The 22,214-nt window shown below is 38.2% G+C and overlaps 1 protein-coding gene across 4 annotated transcripts in view; it reads right to left on the bottom strand.

Moving 5' to 3' along the window:
• The window catches only part of PGAP1 (post-GPI attachment to proteins inositol deacylase 1), a 33,985-nt gene that overhangs the window by 10,974 nt on the left and 797 nt on the right, over positions 1–22,214 (bottom strand). For 3 of the 4 annotated variants that reach the window (XR_004308016.1, XM_015867654.2, XM_015867653.2), the window contains exons 2-26: positions 20,568–20,721; positions 19,261–19,436; positions 18,614–18,785; positions 17,411–17,571; positions 16,630–16,682; positions 16,395–16,461; positions 15,490–15,595; positions 13,742–13,797; positions 13,579–13,662; positions 12,600–12,649; positions 11,742–11,793; positions 11,444–11,521; positions 10,300–10,375; positions 9,959–10,032; positions 9,833–9,884; positions 7,793–7,859; positions 6,759–6,867; positions 6,354–6,392; positions 5,250–5,343; positions 4,463–4,553; positions 4,048–4,245; positions 2,501–2,633; positions 1,588–1,638; positions 806–1,026; positions 345–449 (exon numbers count right to left, since the gene is read on the bottom strand). Coding sequence is in view for 2 of the 4 variants with exons in the window: in XM_015867654.2 (XP_015723140.1) it covers positions 345–449; positions 806–1,026; positions 1,588–1,638; positions 2,501–2,633; positions 4,048–4,245; positions 4,463–4,553; positions 5,250–5,343; positions 6,354–6,392; positions 6,759–6,867; positions 7,793–7,859; positions 9,833–9,884; positions 9,959–10,032; positions 10,300–10,375; positions 11,444–11,521; positions 11,742–11,793; positions 12,600–12,649; positions 13,579–13,662; positions 13,742–13,797; positions 15,490–15,595; positions 16,395–16,461; positions 16,630–16,682; positions 17,411–17,571; positions 18,614–18,785; positions 19,261–19,436; positions 20,568–20,721 (2,519 nt within the window). In the remaining 2 variants the exon portion in view is untranslated. Of the gene's footprint in view, positions 1–344; positions 450–805; positions 1,027–1,587; positions 1,639–1,828; positions 1,903–2,500; positions 2,634–4,047; positions 4,246–4,462; positions 4,554–5,249; positions 5,344–6,353; positions 6,393–6,758; positions 6,868–7,792; positions 7,860–9,832; positions 9,885–9,958; positions 10,033–10,299; positions 10,376–11,443; positions 11,522–11,741; positions 11,794–12,599; positions 12,650–13,578; positions 13,663–13,741; positions 13,798–15,489; positions 15,596–16,394; positions 16,462–16,629; positions 16,683–17,410; positions 17,572–18,613; positions 18,786–19,260; positions 19,437–20,567; positions 20,722–22,214 lie in introns of those variants that run through there. The other variant, XR_001556293.2, reaches the window with a different exon arrangement.

Here is a 22,214-nt window from a genome sequence, read left to right as displayed (position 1 = left end):
TCTGTAATGTTTAGAAGGATTAAGTGAATAGAGAATGGGAAAAAAAAAAAAAAAAAAAGAAAAAAAATCACAGTTAAAACAAGTCTTTATGCAACTGATATTTTAGATATTAAATCCTTCACTTATGTCCACGTGGTAAATGCAGGTCATTTTTCCTCCACTTACCTGAACTACAGTCATTTGCACAGATTCTACCTAGTTCTTACGACTTAAAATGTGTGAGTTTATTAATCTCTGTGTAGGTTGAATAACTACACGCCTGTGAAGTGCAAATTAAGTTTTAACACAGAAACTGACGTGGTAAGAAATAAACAGTAAAATAGCTGGAGACTGGGCTACAGTACCTTGATTTCACTTCAGAAGTACTCGAATTCATGAGGACTTCTAAAATGCATACAAGTATAATAGCTGTAGTTCTACATGGATCAGGCTCAAGTGTAACACTGTACCTGCAAAAGAGTGAATTTGTTTTAAAGGCGTGTTACTTCTAAACTAGGCCACCAGACAGCATCCTATTTGGAAAAAAGGATGTGCTAACAACAATGAACATAAAATGGATATGGCATCCCCAGCTGAATTTAAATCATTTCTGAATCGTTACTTTCTTCAATGTACCATTGGATACTTAACATCTACTTATATCGTAACTAAAGCCAGATTGCATAGAAAGAATGGTTACAGTTAATGGAAGTCTTTGATGCTATAATAACGTACACAATCTTAAGAATCAAACATTTGCAATTGTGACAATCTTCAAAGATTTGGATGCTTTTCTTCCACCCTTATTAACAACTTAAGAAGTTACCTGAGATTTTTTAACCAATAAACCAAAGATGGCAAGTTGAGCAGAACAATCCAAGTGAACAAATGGAGCACTGTAACATGGATGTTAAGACTGCTAGCAGCTTCAGCAGTAGCACTGCTTGAGAGAGACTGTGTTGCTTCCGAAGTACTGTTCGTCAAATTCTGGTTTTTGACTGTGCATCTAATGGAATTCTGTGAAGTTTCTTTTGAGTGGTCCAAATCCTGAAAGAAAAGAAAAAGCAAGAGCATGCACTGGCTTGATAGATCCCATACAGAGGGATAAAGAGAGAAAAGCTATCCCTACAGTAGCACATGAACTCTGATTCAGGGAGAAAAATCTGCAATTTACCCCTCAAAAAGCCATCAAAAGAAAAGTTCTATAGTCCCACTTGAAAGCATCTAGCAATTTCTCTTACACTAATAGTTTGTGTCTTTGGAAGAAAAGAATAGAGAGAATTCCTGACACCATTACAATGATAAGAAATGGAGTTCCTGGAAGGAAGAAGAACAGAATAAGAGAAATAATAAAGCATGTGGGTGAAAATCACCCATCAAGTTCACGTTGCAGTTATCTAGAGCCCTGACTGTAGTAATCATATATGACAGAAGCGGATACTCGTGTCCTGTATTTTCACCATGCACACACTAAGCAAACTCTGCAGCCGTTCAGTTATCACAGCCTCATAGTGCCAGGGTGAGATGATAACAATTCATAATGCATGCACTTGCCAAACAGTTTCTGGTCATCACAGAATTAGGAAGAGAAACGGGAATCACACTCACCCTATTCAGCACGTTTTGCTCTGCTCTTACATTCACGCTTAGTTTTATAACCTGTAAAACAGATTTGCTTTTTCAGTAAAGTTGCTTCACACGAAATCTGTAGCATACAAGAAAAAACAAAGGGGCTAATTATTGACTTTTTCTTTTTAAATAGCTAGGGCCTCAGTGGAGATCTCTCAGGTTCCAAGAGCATAGAGAAATCCCGTTGCTCATGCTGTGCTTTCTGCTGCCACCTACCTACCTCAGAGCACCTGCAGGCTGCTTCCTTTTGTACCCTTAACTCTCGGTCTTGTGCTCCCAAGGCTTCCCTAGAAACTAACCATAGCAGCCATTTTAGCAACTATATAACCATAGGGTGAATCAGATACCTAAGTTAGATACTCTGATGCACGGAAGACCTTAGAAACTGAACAGCAGGGACTAAGTATGAATCCCCATGGTGCCAGTAAAGGGATCAGATTAGACACACATTAAAACTAATCTAATTCAGTATAGCCACGTATCCATCTTCCTCCCTTTACTTCAAAAGGACCTGTGAAAAGTATTGAAGGAAGTATTCTACAGAACATTCTTTCACTGAAGCTTTTGTTCAAGGAAGGTATTAGCATTATTAGCATTCAGTTTTATAACATGACGTACCGTAAGGTTAAAACTGCAAATAAATGAGTTACTGTAGCACGCACATAGAACTTTAAATTCCTTTGAAACAAGTATCATAAGAACAACATCACTCTAAGAAGTACAAGACAAAGTTGAAAAATTCACAAACAGATCTATTTCAAGTACCTAAATTTTAACATTTCTTGCAAGTATACAACATGGTAGCCTTAATTTTTTCTTTTAACATTTTTAATTCAAAACACACAGAATTCTGACTTCATGTACAAGTTCAAAGCGCTTAGCTTTACAGTACCTTGAGCAAGTATTGGAGATAAATAATCAGTAGAGCAAGTGCACCACAGGTGGTCCAGCTAACCAAAGCAAGGGACCCCACCACGCAGAGTCTTCTGGGTGTAATCAGTTTAGCTTTTGAAAGTACAGTAGGTCTGAAAAAGAGACAGAACCCGTCACACTCTGTAGCTTTAATGTCATTGCAAGATATCTAGCAACCACTCTGGTTCACAAATGACTCGGAAGAATGCATTGCTTCCAAACTGATTAAAAACTACAAAAAAAAGGGTTAGACAAGCATACACCAACTGCTACGTAAGCTACTGGACAAAAAAAAACTTCTCCAAATAAACTAACAAAACTGCCTGATGCCTTCCTGTAACCAAGACATTTTCAGTTTCCAGCTGTAACCAAGCCATTACTTATACTTCACTTGGGGAACACAGCATACTTTGGTGAATGTAAAGCACTAGCTCATCCTAACTCTAGACCTACATAATCACACAGTTCTTCCGTTCAGACAAAGAGAACCAGCCCTGTATTATTACTGCTACACAGCTGCACACTCAAAGAGACTCTGACAAACATTTAATACACCACACTCTTAAAGGCAGCACAGCAGCATGCAACAAGCTTGAAAGATCAATTTCACACCATTCTTCTCAGACAGGAATTTCTGCTTGCTTACAGTGTGAGTGACACAGGAAAGCTTATTTTGAGTCTCAGCTTTCCAGAAGATATGATGAGACAAGCATGAACCTATAATGAAAAAGATGAGATAATGAGATAGGAAAATGGGGTGGAATGTAATGGGAAGCTGGTGCAATGCCTATAATTTCTTGGAATTACACAGAATATTCTGGTATTAAAATAGACAGTGAAAATAGGGGGAAAAAGAAGTGTTATTAGGAAAGCACCATCTTAAAAGCTTTTGCAACAAATGCCAAAAAAAAAAAAAAAAATCACAAAGAGAATCATAGAATCCTTAGAGTTGGAAGAGACCTTTAAATATTGTCTAGTTTCACTGCCCAGCAATGAACAGGGACACCACAGCTGGACCAGATTGCCCAAGGCCTGATCCAGCCTGGCCGTTAAAGTCTCCAGAGATGGGGGATCAACCACATCTCCGGGCAGCCTGAGAAAAGAACCTGACAGGTAAAAGAAACTCCACAGACATTAACAGCTAAATAACCAGTTATTTGCTGCTGGCCATATCAGAACTTTTCCAGATACTGAGTCAAGGCCAAATGAATACTATTCTACTTAAAAGACATTTATAAAACATCAGATTCCCGCCCCCCTAAGAAATTCAGGACTGGATCAAAACCTGTATGAAATAATACAATTGTGCATGGTTCTATTATCTCATACAGGCCATTTAAGTTCTCCTTTGGTGATGTGTAACAAGGAGTATGAGGCACTTCTCATTCTTCGTTAGTACTTAGCAGTAGCACATAAAGCCTAAAACCAGGCAGAATTTCATCTGTCCAACATTCACACTGAAGCAAACAACAACTTCCACATTGCAGGCATCTAAGAAAGCGTAATTAGAGTATAATGTTGTTTTACCTAGTCAGAGTTAACCACAATGAAGAGAAGATTCTCAGAGTCGTAGAGAAAAATACTGCACTCCAGTAGGCAATGCCTGTCCCAAAAAGAAATAGAATCAGGGACACAAGGGGGAACCATGCATCCTGACTACTCAGTACAGCAGCATCCACCTCTGGTAGCAAGAGTGAATCCCATATCTCTCTAAACCAGTTAAACCTGCCAAAAACATGAAAGCAGTATTACTTATCACTTCCACTTACTGTTACAGTAAGACATTTAATCAACTACTCCTCTTACTTACAGCCTTTCAAACAAACTCACAGTCAGACCATAACAAAATAGTCCTCCCACCAATAGTTATTCTGAAACCTCTTGCTTTAGAAACTGCTTTAAAATAATAATAATAATAAAAAAAAAGATAATGCAAACTTACCCCTGCAGAAACACAACAATGTTTATAATAGGTTCTACTTTGTAGGGCTTAGCTGCTCTAACTAGTTCAAGTGAAAATTCTGAACACTGGCCTAGAATCAAGAACAGAAAGCACCTAAAATTATTATTTTGGCATCAATTTCAACAGCAACTATTCACAACAAAAAGAACATTTGGGAGAAAATTTGGAAGTTCACTTTCAAGATAATCTGAATGATGCTGTAAATCAGCCTACTGCATTATGGCTGGACTTATCATATGACTTTTACAACCTAAAAGATTCTGTGATTCTATGATCAGAGGGCCTTATTCACTGTATCATTCATACTCAGGTTGTATTAGCACAAGAGCTTCCAGAGGAATTCAGTCTGTGACAAAAACCAACCTGAACTTAAATGAAGATGCATTTTGGCTCAAGACACGTCTAACAATCAGTCGCCAAATCTAACCTCCATGCAAGATTGTTTTCTGTATGTTAACATTATGTTTTTGACTTTAACATGTCTTTTTAAGTAGTTTTCTACTAATAGTAAAATATGGTGCAACACACCAATCACAAGGAAGCAACTGCAAAGAAAAAACAAACTCTGCTAATACAGAGAGTATAATACACAACCATGGAGAACTATCAACAAAACTTGAAGCTAGAGGAGAATGTACAGCCAAAATATTTGCTCTTATTCAGTAATACCTGGCTAGAAAATAAAACAATCCCAACTGCTGCATCTTCAACATTTCAGAAGTAATTAATTCAAAAAAACTAGAAAAATATTTTTCCTGAAAGCTACCTGTTGACATCAGTGTGCTCAACTGTCCTCCGTAGGTAAGGAGGATATTAGAAACAACATAGACAGGAAGAGCGCCAGCATGGAACCTTATGATCTGAAAGACAAGGATAAGAAAATCATTCATATAGATACACATGCACACAAAAATTAACATAAAGTCAGCATGACAACTTAACTGGAAGATCTATCCTAAAAGATGTTACCAGTTTCTTGTTAACACGTACAAGCATTTGATAACCACTGTTAACAATTAATGTCACGTATGGAAAATGCTTTCATAAATGGTGACTCAAACGTGTTTTTGTAAGGGATCAAATTATAAACAGAAGCTTTTTTTCCACCCACGCCAAATATAAAATGAAGTAGCACGTTATTGATAATTCAGTAAAATACATAAACAAGCCCTAAAAGCAAAAGGCACTTTACAAGCAAAAGCTGCATAGAGTTACAAATCCTTACAGACTCATATTTTATTCACTTGGGACCCACTGTACAAAGTCATGAAATAATATCCCTCTGGATAAAAACTGTACAGAAACGCTTCTAAAATGATAACAAAATGAAAAAATCCTTGATACAGTTGCATTTATTCAGATACAGAAACTTGCCGGTAATAATCCAGACCCACACTTTGGAGCTTGGCAATTTAATTACTTTTCAGAATTAAACAACTGCAGATGGGTCGTCTATTCTTACTGACAGCAATATACAAAAGCATTACAATAGTTATACAACAATAGTTATAAAGAGACAAACTGAACTGCTTACGCTTTTTTAACCCTCCTTTTGGTTCACGTCAAACATTCAAGTTTTATCAGTACTGACTCATTTGGTAAGACAGTCAAAACGACCTCCAGTGCCATCTTTTTATAGATACTAGGTTAACTACAGACTACCCTAACTGATGCTCAACAAATGCACTATGCTCTTAAGAGCAAGAGACATTTTCTATTATGAAAATAGGGGCAAGAGATGGGATGCCATGCCAAGCGACAAAGTTTTAACTGCTCCTTCAATAGAGCTCTTCTTGGCTTCAAGAAGGGATTTCATGTGCCACAGTAGGGAAGAAAGGAACAAGAAACTTATATTGAAAATCCCTCTTACTTGTCCAAGAATTTGTAAAAACGACGTCTTCACTATTACCTGCATAAAAAAAAATTAACAGATGCTTTGAGTGTTATTTTGCACAATGGCAAACAAATACAAAACACTTTTAAGAAACCAACTTAACTATGAGAACACAGCAATCCTGTAATTGAAATGTACATCTTGCTATCAACTTGTTTTTAAACAAAGACATTGATGTTTTGCATCAAGAAGCATTAGCCCAACTTCCAACAGCTTTGCAAAACAGCTGCAACAAGTACTACATTTACAGAAAGGCCACAGAGCAGAACTTCAGTTTAGTTTAGTATTTGTTTTGCTAAAAGCCAGCTATACGATTTGAAAAATGAATTATACAAAAATTACACATTGACACAAATTAGCTATTAAATGTTTCTCACTTACTTCATACTGACAGTCTGAGGAAGAGTAAATATTTAGCACTGGAACCCTGCTCTCATTTTCAGGCTGAGCAACGTGCAGTTTTGCAGAAATCTCAGTAAACGATGGAACACTGAAAGAGAGCAACTTCGCTGGTGATCATGATTATTAATAATCATTTTTTTAAAAAATAGCACACTTTAGTCTTCATCAAGCACACATGAATCAGAACTAGTTCATCAAGTGCCATCACAACCTATGAACTGAATGGTCTACTGAACTTGCTTATTCTAACATAAGGAACCACAGAATGGTTTGGGTTGGAAGGGATCTTACAGACTGCCTAGCTCCAACCCTTCTGCCATGGACAGGGGGACACCTTCCACTAGGTCATGAAGCTCTAAGTCCCATCCAGCCATCCAAGAACTACTTCACATTCCCAAGCCGCAGTCTTCCACTCTATCAAGAGGCACAGTACTAATGAAAACTGACAAGTTTAGCTAACACCTCACAGAACATGTAAACGTGCTAAATGAAGAGAACAGGTAGGGTGGATTTTCAAGAATCAATTTGGTCTACTATAAGCATTAAGTTGTTGAACAGAAAACACAGGAGAAAAAAAACAAACCCAAAGTTCAACCTACAGTTCATGAGTGACACATATCTCAAGGTGTATCATTCGCTTTTGTCAGGGCTATGCTATTGAAAGAGCTTAGGGCTGCTCTGTGATCAAAAATCTGGATTACAGGAAGAAAACAGTATCCAGAGCGAGCTCTAGTTCCCACTCCTTAAGGGGTCAAAGCTTAAATTTACCAAGAAATCAAGCATCCACTATCAGAAAATAAGTAATAATTACCAATCAAGTAACTAGTTTATCTATCTGAAGAAAAATCAAAAGAACTTCTTTGTCAAGGAAAGCAAACAGATAATTGAGAGACACACAGAGGAGAAACATGCTTGAGACTGGAGAATTTGTCTCATGTCAGAAACATGCCCACAATGGAATGTTCAATCTCTTCCAAAACATAATAAGAAATTACAATTGTTCAAGTCCTTACTTAGCCACAGTTACTGAGTCTTCATGTGACCAGGGTATATGTAGTCTGTAAACACTAGGTTTTCTTTCTGAAAAGGAAGATAATTGCAAACAAAATTCATTCAGAACAAGATGTGGCAAGTGTCTGCAAAAATTAAATGAAGAAAATGTAGTAGTTCCACTGAATACAAAGCATTCACTAGGTACCTCAAAACTACACCAAAGCACAAATAAATATATATACTTGCTTACCATTTATTTACATCTGTCTATCACGTTTGACCCCATATAATTTTACTTTAAGACTTTTAAAAACACAAGTAAAACAACAGTTAACCTGCAGTTCATTATACAGAAGCATTTTGTTACATCAAAATTGCAGTGCAGTACAGTGCACTTAGCATTGAACAAAGATGACTTTTAAACACATGTTGTTACATAACAAAACATGACACCAACATTTAAAAAGCAGGACAGTTATGAGAAAGCCTCTGATTTTCACTTGAAAACTATTTCCTCAAGCTAATTCAACTTTGTTTAAAAAAATGTTGTCTACCTTGATTTCAGCAAGGCTTCTGACAATGTATCCCATAACACTCTTGTAGCTAAACATAGGAAGTGTGGGATAGATGAGCAGACAGACACTGAGCTGGACTGAGAACTGGGTGACTGGCAGAGCTCAGAGGGTTGTGATCAGCAGTGCAGTCTGGTTGAAGGCCTGTATCTAGCAGTGCACCCAAGGGGCCAGTACAGGGTATGGTACTGTAAAACATCTTTGTCGATCTAGATGAAGGGACATAGTCCACCCTCAGTAAGTGTGCTGATGATATGAAGCTGGGAGGAGTGGCTGACACACCAGAAGGCTGTGCAGCCATTGAGTGAGTCCTGGACAGCCTGGAGAGCTGCAAGCACAGGAAACTTACTGTAGAGAGTGTTATTTACAGCTGGCTAGCTGAGAAGGGTCATAAACACAGTGCAGCCAAACAAGCAGCCATACCACCTGCAAGGACAGCAAGAACAGGATGCCCTGTGATGGTGAGAAACCAGCCATGGTTTTGTGAACTCAGCAAGGGAGTAACTTTCAGGATGATAACAAGTTGCAAAGATACTTGGGGATGGTATGTAATTGGGAACCAATGATGAGCTCCGCTTTTGCAATATGTATGAGCTAATTATCCGTATTATAAATGTACACGCAGCCAAGGAATAAACGAGATTAGCTGATCATATGTCAATGACAGGTGTGATCGTTTGCTTTTCTCCTGCCGTTCTGCAACAACTTACAAAGTTCAATGAGGGCAACTGTAGAGACCTATATCAGAGAAGGAATAACTGCTCACATCAGTACAGACTAGGGGCTGGCCTGAAAGAAAAGAGTTCTGTCCTGCTGGATGACGGGTTGACCATGAGTCAGCAGTGTGCTCTTGTGATCAAGAAGACCAATGTTATCCTGGGGTGCACTAAAAAGTGCAAACAGCAGGTCGAGGGAGGTGATTCTCTCTCTCTCTACTCTGCCCTGGTGAGACCACATCTGGATTACTGGGACTTATTACAGGCTCTCCAATTGAACGAAGATGGAGCTTCTGAAGAGAGTCCAGCAGAAGGTCACAAAGATTATTAGGGGCCTGGAACATGTCCTGAAATTAGGAAAAGCTGAGAGACCTGGGACTGTTCAGCCTGGAGAAGACTGAGAGAAGATCTTATCAATATATATAATTATCTAATTTCATAGGAGGAGTCAAGTGAATGGGGCTGGGTTCTTCTTGGTAGTGCCCAGTGACAGGACAACTGGCACAGACGGGGACACAAGAAGTTCCATATAAACATGAGGAAAAACTTCTTTACTCTGACAGTGACGGTGCACTAGAACAGGCTGCCCAGAGAGGTTGTGGAGGTTATAATAATATGAAGTTAATAATAAAGTTAAAATTAATAATCGGGTTGTAATAACACTGCCTAGAGTCCATTGCTCAAGTGGACTTATATTTCCACAAGTTTTTGCCTTCAGTATTTTCAGCAAGGTTTGTGATATAAACGTATACTTTTGAACATGTATATTTACCTATCGGTGACCGGCAGTGGCTCTCGACATATATTTTGAAAGCTTGATATACCTAAAACATAAAAAAAACCAACTTAGTCCCCAAACAGTGGTCATATTAGCTTAAAAAGTACGTACTATTCTTACTTGGTTAAAGTGCTGAAGCTGTACATTGTAAAATAAACCAGTTGAATTTAATAGAATTTTGCTTGAAGAAAGACCTGTAAATAATGTATTATTTCAAATCATTAGATACCGATAATTTCAGAAGTCACTACATCTTCAGATTCTTTCCCCCCCACCCCACTTTTTATTTGTTTATTGCTAGCAGGAGCTTATTAACTTTCATAAAAACAATTCCACACACAAAAAAACCAAATTAACTAATTAACAAATTCTGACCATTGGAATTATTGGGAAAAATTATTATCCAAAGCGTTAGTGATATTAATTTCATATTTCTTCCAAAAGTAACATCATACACTTACCGAAGGAAAAAAGATTTGTTACAGGGAGCTGTATCGTTCTGGAGTCCTCGTTGAAGAATTCACAGTCCAAAGTAAACTGCAATTCAGAATATTGAGTACAGATCTAAATTCAGCACAAGACTAAAGCCTTTGCTCTAGCCAAGTCCTATTCACAGCCTCAGGCAAAGTACAAGACACAAATACTGAGATGTCACTTTTCTACGCTCCACTGATCAAAAACGGCAGTTAGTTTGTTCTTGTACACAGCAGTACAAGTTTGGATATCTTAAGCATAATTTCTACCATTCTCCTGCTTTCAATCATCTGCAGTACTCTTCAGAACACTATCCAAACAGCTGAGAAAGATCAGAATCCACTTCCCCATTCTTTGTTCAAGGCTGGGACGGGAAGTGGGGATGTGATGCTGGCAAAGGAGAGCGATCTGTCCCAGTTCTGCGTACCAATGCCTAAGCAGAAAGAGCCTCTGGTTTGGTTCCCAAAGTTTAACCACATAAACCAAAGAAAAGCACACAGCAGATACATTTTTTTACCATATCTAACGCACATTTAGCTCACTTGAAAATTACTTTCCATCACATTCTAAGTTTATCAGCTGTTTTCTCTTGAAAAGCCAATTCCCATGATTTTTAACAGTGAACTGCAACTCAGCAGGTTGCATTTCCCCAATTATCTCTGAGATTCAGAAGCATCAAACTGCGTAAAATTCAGTCTACCACATTATTGGTGGTTTCAGAGCTTGCAGGGCTGCCTGCACTATTCCACCCAGAATCTATATGTGGAACCTTCAAATATCTACAGCACTCTCTGCCACATCAAATAAAAGAATTGATTACACTAAAATAAAAATACAGGAACAAAACTAGAATATTAAGAAAAACAAGCAAGAACTTCCAAGAACTCCAAGGAATTGCTTGAGAACTGTTACTCCTTATCTTTCAAGCACTATTCATAAAGCCTGGAAGTTTATCAACTGCAAATATTTATTAGCTTAAATAAGTTAATGCAGTTAACCTTCAAACCACACTGTAGTACGTCTTCAGTTTACCAGTGCAACTTAGCACATATTTAACTCTTTATCTTCCATCATAGGATCTGAAAGCTACGAACACTCTGAACAAGCAATTTCCACGTTCCATCTTTTTACCTTATTGCCAGCTGAGGGTGGTGCAAGAACGACAATGTGGGACAAAGAAGGGTAGTCTTGAAGTTTCAGTATTACAACCTTAAAAAGTAAATTAAAGAAGAAAGAATGAAATAAAGAAAAATAAGAATTGTTGCTAAACACAGCCCTTAGCTTATCAATCATCAGATGTCCACTTGTATCCCTGCCTCTGGGATACAACTGCATGTTACAATGCTGTAAACACAACAGTTATTTCTCCCATGACACAGAACAACCCACCAAATACCTTTCACTGCACCAAGGCAGGTACAGTGCTTACCTTGACGTTTGGAAGTAACTCAGCCCTCCAGGATAGATCAGTAGCTTCCAGGCTGCAAAAATCCATGCCAATTAAGGGATGAACATATTAACTAGCTAAGCACTACATATTGACAGTGGAATGGCTTCCCTCCCTCTTTACAGATTCACATTTACGTATTGGGAACAAATCTGAGCCTACAGCAGTTGAATACCACACTTACTAATCAAACCATAGTCAACCATGTCAGATATTGCAAATCTTGCTCTTGCAAAAACAAAATAAGTAAAGCTGTAACTTTGTCATGTACAGCCATTAGTAACCACGCAACTGCCAACTCAATAAAAAAACTCAATAAGCAAATGCAGCATCAGCTCTGAATTAATACATAAAGTTTAACAAGTGTTAAGTATTAAAAGTATCCGTGGTTTCATGAAGACCAAAACCATACTGTAAGGAATAACCATTTTGTGCACAAAACTGGTAGGCATGTAGATTACATTATAAAATGACTGAATGAATTTCTTAATGTTCATTACATGTATTATTTTTAGATTACATTTATTTCTCTAAACAGTGCTAAAGAAACTCAGGACAATGCTGATTTTGCTGTGGATTTTACTAGGTTAGGTTTTAGACAGCAGTCCCGCACCATGTTAACCTCTATTTGATGCCAGTCAAAGGTTATACAGAATAGTTACAAACAAACACAATTCAGTACACCTCCCAGACAAATAAACACCACACTAGTTCAAATCTATCCAGAAGCTTTCCCTAAATCTAAAGAGCTATTTTATATGCTCAAGAGCTCAAACACAGTCTTACAAGTATTTACATAATTATGTATTTAAATAAAAACCAGGAACTGTTCATACTCACCATACTGAAGAGCTGCTGTTCACACAGCCATAAATCCAGCTACTTGTGTCCTGCAACAGCAATACCATAAGGAAGTACATTACTGAAGTGTGAATTTAGAAATAGATTAGAAATAGTAATTCTTTATTTCTAGCAGTGCAAGAATTTCAGCATACCAATTGTTCAAAATCTTTTATAGAAGAAACCGGTGCAATTAATTTACAAAGGAGAAACAAACTTCCACCCTTCACCTCACTCATCTTCTGCTGTGGCTATTGCTATGGCAACCTAACTCTCTTAAGGATATTATACGATGAAGTGCAAAAGCAAAAACGGTGACCAAAATAGTCTCTCTCAAACTTCAGTTGCTTTTAATGAAATGTATCCATCAATTTTTTTTTTTCCTTTTTCTTCCATTTCACAGCCAAGTCAGACTTCTGCGTTAACAGAAGTTAACATGAAGTTTGGTATCATCACACTGGGATTCCAGTTGTGGAAGGACAGAACATGAATGAGAAAGATGTTGTTTCTATTTTTGGGAACCAATTGAAATTTTGTTAGTTGTCTTCTCTCCTTATGAATCAATACTTTTCTCTAAAAGCACATCCAGTGTCTGGCAAATGAAGGTAAAGACTTGGAAGCTGCTCCTGATAATAACAATTAGAAAAGAATTGAGGATAAACACTCTACTCCATAACAATGGTCTGAACCTTTTTTCCTTTTGTGGTAAGAAGGATGGGCAGGATCGAATAGGAAAGCATATAAATTTCCCTGCCACTAATCCAAAACAGTCAAATAATTCTAGCAGGTATATTTATCAACCTCCAGTTTGCCAAGAGTTTACGTTCCTACTTATCAAAAATTATTTCTAAAACATTTTAGCTGAACTGATACACATAGCCACTATTCACTAAACTGTCTTCAAATACACAGTGAAACCAAATTAAGACCATACAAATCTATAAACAAAATCCAGACAGAACAATAAGTATCATCTCACCAACATAGTGCTTTCACAGTAAAAGTGACTGTAGGATTCTCTGTGGCTTGCGAGAGGAAATGTGAAGTATTTTCCATCAGAATCCTTAGAAGGAAAAAAAAAAAGAACGCTCATTAGTAAAAAGGACAAACATAAAAACACAAAGAAGAAAAATGTTACTTACATTGTAAACCAGATAAGTCCATTTTGAGGATTTGACTTTAATCCACGTGAAAGTTCCTAAAAACAAATAAGTTTTTATATGTCACCCTCTAGGAAATATTCTTCCCTATATTCCAAATCTCATCTTTATTTTATTGCCAAGTCTTGTCTCTTACAGATAAGTGACCTTAAATTTCACAAGCTTTCTTAAAATTATATGCAACAGTTATCTTCAATTACACAGCAAGTAACAAAACTCTAGGAACCCATTACTACATATTAGTTGCAAAAGGAAAAGTCTATGGATTTCAAAATCAGGCTCTCAAGAAGTCAAAATAAACAAGAAACCAAGTAACATAATAATTACAGAGTGACAGACATTAAATCTGAGGCAACATTAGAAACATTCCCATTTTTTGTTCCCATTGTCCTTTTAAGAAAACTAATACAGAAATTTATGTGAAATTAAGTCAGAGATGAGCTGGATACCAGGTACAAGAGTTCAAAGATGCATCTGGAGAAAAAGAATAATACAATAACAAACTGATTGGATATACAAACTATACAAGTTATTGTTAAAGAAGGTTAATATCTTTTTCAGTGTCACCAGAAAAAGCTTATTGTGAACAACCACAGCTCCCCAGGAGCTAACAATTTTGACAGTCCTCTGCAGAATTAATTCCAGCACATCAGTGCCTAAGTGCTTCCTCATAAGAGGGTGGCTGTATAGCTGAAATAACACAAGCGTATGGTTGTAACTACAGAGTAAATAGATAGTCAAAGTGTATCTAAGGAAAGACTCGCCAGTGCTGAGGCTTTCAGTCAAGATGGATGCTCACCAATATTGAAACTCACCACAAAAACTCCATGAAGGAGCAATCTCCAGAAAGAGATGCTACCTTAGTGGTGGTCAGCCCTTCAATGGGATCTAGGAGAGGTGGAATCAAGCTCCACCCCATCTGAGAGCACAGGTGAATTACCTTCACCTGTGCTCCCACAGCTGACTCGTCACTTGCCTCAGATGGTTAATCACAGGTTCAGGCTGTGATCAACAGTTTCCCTTTCAGTGGCCAAAACCAGAAACCAAAGTTCCAGCCACCTCAGCAGCTCTGAAATAGTTAACATTTTAAATATCTCCAAAATAAAATGGCTTTCCTCAGTTCAATCCTCTTCAGCAGAACTAGGAATGTATCTGTGTCCTATTAAAACACCTTTTCAGCTCCCAAGAACCCATATGCTCAAGATTTCTTATCCTTTAACTATGCATTCTTAGCAATTACAAGGAAATCACCAGTAGGTGACCCATTTTACCCTGCTACTTGACATCGTTATGAAAAGGAAGTTGTTGATGAAGAACACCAGGCCATTCAGAATTTTCTTAAGAAGCACAGAATTATCACAGTGGCTCTACAGTACTCACACTATCCCTCTAACAAGAAAAGGATGTAAGCATATATTACACCATACTTTTAATGTCCAGCTATACCCAGTCTCTGAGACTTCCTAATGGACATCTTGGTTTAAGTGTCGAGATTGACCCTCAGAATCAAAGGCATATAAAAACGACATACTCATTTTTCCCCTAGCACTTTCAACCTATTTAGTGCTGGAAATCACACAAACACTAACCAGTTTGTGTCTAAAATCTATACATTATTTTAGCAATGTCTAAAAAAGGACAAACTTCATTTCAGATGTTTGTTGGTGAGAAGATCAACTCTTAACCAAGGACTATCACCGAATCCTGTTCAGGAAAAAACTGGTGCACACCTGTAAGTTCTGTGAGAGCTTCAGGATTTTCCTCAAAAAGCTTTCCAGGGTGTCTAACAAAGTGGTGATTCAACACAGACATTCTCTTCTTGGGATCCTCGGTTATCTTTAAAAAACAAAACAAAACAAAAAAATTAATGGCATGATCAGTACAGCTAAGGGGTGCTCTGTATCCTTGCCTACTCTTAACACAAGGAAACCATGCTATTACTCACAGAATCATTTGCATCGGGAGGGACCTCTAAAAGACATCTAGTCTTCTGCAATGAATGTGGGCATCTACCCTAGATCAAGCTGCTCTATGCCTGCTCCAGCCAGACATTGAATGTTTCCAGAGATGGGGCATCCACCACCTCTCTGAGCAACCTGTTCCAACGCTTCACTGCCTTTATCTTAAAAGACCTTTTGCTCATATCTGATCTAAATTTCTCCTGTTTTACACTGAAGCCATTTTCCCTTGCCCTGTCACAACACCCTGTTAAAGAATCTATTCCTTTCCTTTAAGTTCTGAAAAGCTGCTATCAGGTCTCCCATGTTATTACTACTATTATTATTACTGTTATTTAATTAGACACACGTACCTTCTTCCCAATGTACCACGCTTCCAGCAGAGTTGAAAATTCTTACATTTATATTTACTTGTATAACATCTAATTATTTCTGATAATTTTTTAAATTATTAATTATAACATCTAATTATTTCTGACATCTTGGGCAAATAATAGAAAGCCATGTGATTTTTTCAGAGACAAATATCAGAAAGGTAATAATTGTCTTAGAATGACACAGAAAAAAAATCCCATGTGAGCCTCCTGTCTATCAGGGTGTTATTTGTTTTGATTGAGCATTTTTTGATGGAAAAAGAAAGTGTGATGGGAATTACATACAGGATCACACATACAAACCTGCCTTGTGTTTTCATCTATGAGATCAAAAAAAGCTCTGATGGTAGCCAGGATCAATTCCTTACACCTGGAAAACAGGATAAGTAAATGTAAATATAGAAAGAAAATATCCAGGGCAATACAAGTAGTCAGAAGAGACAACGTTATGCTGATACAACATAGTTGTACAATGTAAGAAAAATAGAGAACAGGGAGATGTTTCATCAGCCAGTTAACCTTGGTCTGATTTGCTTACCACACTATGGAGAGATGGTCTGTTGAGGCCCAAGCCCTAGGCACAGCTGAACTCTGTTTGGAGAAGGAAAAGAGTTATGACATCCTTTTGGTATTCAGTATTTAAAAATACTAAGCATGTTTTTTTGTTTGTTGGTTTGTTTTTCCCTCACTTCAATCTATTTGGGTAATTAAGAAAATTTCCAGGGAAAGGGTATGTATGGGTAGTAAAGGGTAGTATGTGTTGTTATATCCAGATGACCAAATAAGAATTGGCACCACTACACATGGGATCTCATGCAAAATTCTGGTGACCAACACTCAAGAGAAAGTGCAGCAGAAACACAGAGAGGTTACCAGGACAAACGCAGAGTTAATCTTCTTAGCCTAGCAGAACTAGGGCAGAGACTATTTATAGATAGCCTTCTGCACAATGAACAAGGAGGGAAACACCAACCAAATAAAAACTGCCGCAGATAACATTTCAAGTTCACGTCAGAACAAAGTCATTTACAAACTGGCTTACACACTATATGAAAGTTGTAAAGAGCAATTCTTCTTTCAAACCCTACTGGGGAGTGTACATACTCTTACTCAGCACATACTCTTTCAACAGGCACTGCTTTCTCCTACATTAACAATTCGAGTACTACACGTTACATACTTTTTCACACATACTACTCATATTTTGTTTCACTACACTAGATATTCAGACTAAAATCACATACTGTTCTATGCATTACATAAATAGCTATTTAACACAGCTCCATGCAAAACCAAGGTAAGTTTTTAGTTTGTTTTACCACAACAGATAAGGCACTGTCATGCTGACTCAGTCTTGGTAGAAAAGCCAGTCCCGAACGAACTTGGTAATCTCTGAATCCTCCCGCCACAGAAAGGGTAGTTAAATTTCTTAAATCTTGGGCCTTTAGAATCCAGTGACTGTTTACAGCTCTATAAAAATCTGTAAGATACATCACAGTTACTCAATTTCCACACATCTATTTTAAATACAAACATACCCTAAAAGCATAGAAGTTTCTGTAAGCTCCACCAGAGACATCTGAGATCCAAGCACCACTCTCGATTCAGGAAAACTATTGCTTTAACCCACAGGAGGTAGGAGTTAGGAAAGACAGACACACTTTCCATATTAGCTGAGCACTTATGTTGTTTAAGTAGCAAATCACAGGTTTAATTTAAGTACAGCCATAGCCCAGAATCAGCAAGGAGGAAGTATTATAATCAGTTGTAGAAGAAAAGATGAATACAAACACAATAAGTCAAATCCAGCAGCTGGAGATGATCCATTTCCTTTGGGTGCCATAAAGAACAAGGAAAATAAATGTCTATTCCTTTCCTTCTCTAATTCCCTTCAGTATTTACAAGGAACAATTTTCGCTAAGTATATATTTCATTGGCACTATTTAGTAAAATCCATCATTCTAATAAGTTAACAGTACATAAATAATGATTACACTTCTCTTGTAGAGCAGAAAATACATTGCCACTTTTATTCATAGCCAAAAACAAAGTATGTAAAACACATCATTTCATCTGTTCTCAATGTTCGCCCTCCCTGACTTTGAGAGCAACAAACATTAAATTTAACAACTTCCAAAAAATATCTCAATTTAGTCAATTCACTTGACATAGAAAGTCATTTCAGAGGTCAAATTCTACAGAAAAGAAGGAAAGAATGTCATTCTCTGCAGAGCTTACAAATTTAGTTACGTGCTCTACAGCTTATTAGGTTTATATTTAGACTCCCGGTCCCTTCGCAGGAGCTCAAATCCACAAAGTCAATTTTATACCACACTTTCAGTAGCTGAGTGCTCTCAAGCAACCACCATAATGACAAAGGAATAGATTAATGACAGTAAATAGATCAGCACGTTTTGCACACAAAAGCTGCTGCAAGGCCACAGCAATTTGCAAGAATCTCACCTATTAATGCTAGAATCAGTAAAGAAACAAAATGCACCTAGGTAAACTGCAATGCTTACCGGTAAGATATCTGTCCAAAGGCATCACAGGTGCAACATGAGGCGTAGCTTGTGTAATGAGGAGGTTTATAAGTTCCGGCTTAAAATTCCTCAGGGTAAGCAGTGCTCTTGCAACAAGACCACCCATGGAATGGCCTACTATGGCAACACTGGTTGGTGCAAATTCCTGACCCTTAAGCAAAGACCAAAGGGCAAACAGCATATCAGGAACACATCTGACATTAAACTAAGTCTCTTTCGGCTGACAGTTGTTCATTTTTCTCCTCAAATACACTCGTATCCCCTCAAGGCTAATACTAATTAGAATTAGAACACAGGCTAGCAGGAAATTTTTCTAAGGAAAACCAGCTGGAAGGTGATGCCATGTTAATACTTCATTAAAAAATTGAATGCTCCGATACAAAAAGGCAGGTATTTCACATGGAAGAATTTATTTTGAAACAGCATAAAACCTAACCCTGGTTTTGGGATTATTACAAGCACTACAAACCTATTAAAAAAGAGCATTTCTCCCCTGCATTATTAGCATGTTCGATACATCGTAAACTCTCCCTACCTTATTCATCATTCTTCTGTTTCCAGTCAGAAGAGGCAGCTCAGTATTCCATTTACAAAACAGAAATGAATTGTTTAGAATACGTGCTTACCCTGTACAACTTAAGAATTACTTTTAGGCATTCATGCACAAATTTGGTCTGTCGTTGGAGGGTACCACCATATAATGCAACCAACTCCTCGTTAAAGTTGACACTGAAGAAATTGAAATGATACTTGAAGTCAAGATCTTCTGCTTTTCTAAGAGCGATGGAGCCAAGAGAACGCACTAGGAAAAGAAATCACATCAATTAAGCAGTGACCATTAGAGTATCCTTGCATCATAATTAGTATTTAGACACATAAATATGTGATCTATTAACAAATGCTACCTTAATAATTAAACTCAAGTCTTACATAAAAAAGAGCATGAAAAACACATTCAAAAGCAAACGTTTCTCTAAATGCAAATCTATCTGTTTCACAAAAGCTGATTTGAATACATAAATAATTAGAACAAGGGATCTCTGCTCTCCCAGTTTCAGGTTCATTCCCAACACTTCAACCAGACCACCATCCCCTACTAGAAATCTGAATTTCAGAAATTTTAAAAGCTTAATTTTGGTGCCCGTGAAAGAAAATGAAATCGCATCTTTCAGAAGAGCCTGGAACATGCCAAAGGAGAAGCCCAGCAGAGCTTCTGCTTTCATTTCTCAGCAAACACGAGTACAGTTTCAAAAAGCATGAAAATAAGAGTTAACAGCAACTCTGCCCTGCAACTATGCACCAGGCTTAAAAGGCACTGTCCTATCCTAAAATCTAAATCAAATATGAATTTTCATTATAAATCCCCCACTACAGTAATCTATTTTGAACCACTGATGAAGGCAGAGCAGAATTATTTTAACAAAGACTTTGAAAAACTCGCACGGCTCACTGCCAGTCTCCCTAAATCAATTCCTCAAAACAAAGAATAAATACTTTGAGGCCCTGCCGTAAAGCAGCACGTTATCTGTGGCATGGAACTGCACTGCAACTCACCAAACTTGTTTTTCATACCTCACCTACACAGCAGGTGCCATTCCATTTCCTGTTCTGTCTTGTATTTAGAGACAGTGTTACCTCAGAGCTGCTCTGCAATACATTATGCACCATCGCAGATGTCCATATGGTATCTCCCATTGCCATGATATTCACAACCCCCTCTGGATACTATTTCTCTATAACTCTGTAAGTGTTTACAGAAACTAAAACACTTGGCTTGAAATTGACCGTGGACTAATAAGGATTTTCCTTGCCATAAGTCAACTGATCATGACAGCCCCAGTTGATGCCATTCTGAATAGAAAACCTCTTGTCTTCACCTAGTGCCTAACTAAGGGAACCCTGCAGATGGACTGTAAAGCACCCGAAGTCTTACCTTGTTTGTAACTGCCAGCATTTCCAGGAAGAAAGAGAATTGGAATGCCTGTCAGTATCAGATTTTTGTTTTCTTCAGCATAATTCCCTTCTCCATAGAGATAGAGCTCATAAGCTGGATATCGTCTGGCTGTCTTCTTTGGTAGTTTTATTTTCTGTTGCAAAAGGAAAATGAAGCATAGAATAAAAATACCATCTTCTAGGACACATGAACTCAATAGAAAGGAGGTGGCCTGCACCAGGTAATGAGGAGAAGGGGCTCCAGCCTCACTCAGAGTTAGCTGATGCAGATGGGATTATTGGCGTGCTCTCTGTTACAATCTATCCTGCACAGAAACACACCCAGCTGCTGGTTCACTTCCTTTCTCCCTCAGTTTTCAAGCTGTCTGCCGCACCAGCTATCAGCAACCTTCCCTTATGGTCTGTAATACAGATTAGATGGAACATCAAGAGATATCTCAAATGTTATACAGTGTGTGTATATGGATACATATATTGCATTATAAACACACACTAACAGTCATAAAACCTTCACTCTGAACAACAAGCACTGGGCTCCATTCAGGGCTTACATTTGCACATCACCCATACAACCTCCTTTTTCAAAGGCATTCAGGTTTCTGTGGGAAACTCAGTGAAAGAAGTCTTTATTACTCAGCTAAGTAAGACAGAAAAAAATGGTTCCACAACATCAAACCTACTGTGCATCAGTGTTCAAGGAACTGTCTGTTGTGTAATGCTAAACCCAAACCAGAAAGACCAGGCACCTCTGTCAGATAATCCTGCCTGGTAAGGTCACACCAGCACCAGCATTACAAATACTGCACTAAAATCAAAACAAACAACGCCTCCAAGAATAAAAAAGTAGTTAAAAGGTACCATGACTTCACTAACCTAAACAAGCTGATGCTCTCCTCCTGAAGCATTGCTCCCCACACAGACAGAGCATTTACCCTGGGTCCAGTTGCTGTGAGAGGCAGTAGCACAGTCAGATGTGATGGGCATGGCACCACATGGAGCTGCTGCCACTTCCCCTTCCCTGTGCTCACCCCGGGCCCTGCACAGAACCTACGTCATGGAGAACACAAGCACTGACATGGCAAGTAAATGCAAAAGGTATTTGCTGGCACGTGGTAATTTCAGGCTACCCCTGATAACAGCAACTAGATTTTGTGGCTAGCAGGGCCAGGGAGGTGACTGTCCCCATTCTGCCCTTGTGAGGCCCCATCTGTGTTCATGCCTGGGGCCACCAGAGCAGGAAGGATACCAAGCTGTTGGAGAGGCCCCAAGGAAGATCACCTCTACTGTGAGAACAGGCTGAGGGAGCTGGGCTCGTCCAGCCTGCAGAAAAGGAAGCTCTGGGCAGACTTGACACAGAGTCCTTCCTGTACTTAAAGGATGGACCCTGGGCAGCAGGGGGGGTCTTAAAGGTCTCTTCCAACACGAGCCATTCTAGGATTTTACCAGTAACTTTCATTTGATGGCTTCAGACTGAACCTGAAGTCGAGTCTGGCTACTGAGAGACCTGAAAATTTACTGCACGACGTTTAAGTGTTTGTATTTGCTTTGTCAGCACGGTAGAGTAAAACTGAGCAGCACACGTCTGGATACCAACACGGACATGACCTGGCTGCAACAAGGTTACCAC

The sequence above is a fragment of the Coturnix japonica genome, chromosome 7 (genome assembly GCF_001577835.2).
Source record: "Coturnix japonica isolate 7356 chromosome 7, Coturnix japonica 2.1, whole genome shotgun sequence".
Taxonomy (NCBI): domain Eukaryota; kingdom Metazoa; phylum Chordata; class Aves; order Galliformes; family Phasianidae; genus Coturnix; species Coturnix japonica.
Note: the sequence above shows the minus strand (reverse complement) of the source record. Positions and strands in the feature narration are given on the sequence as shown.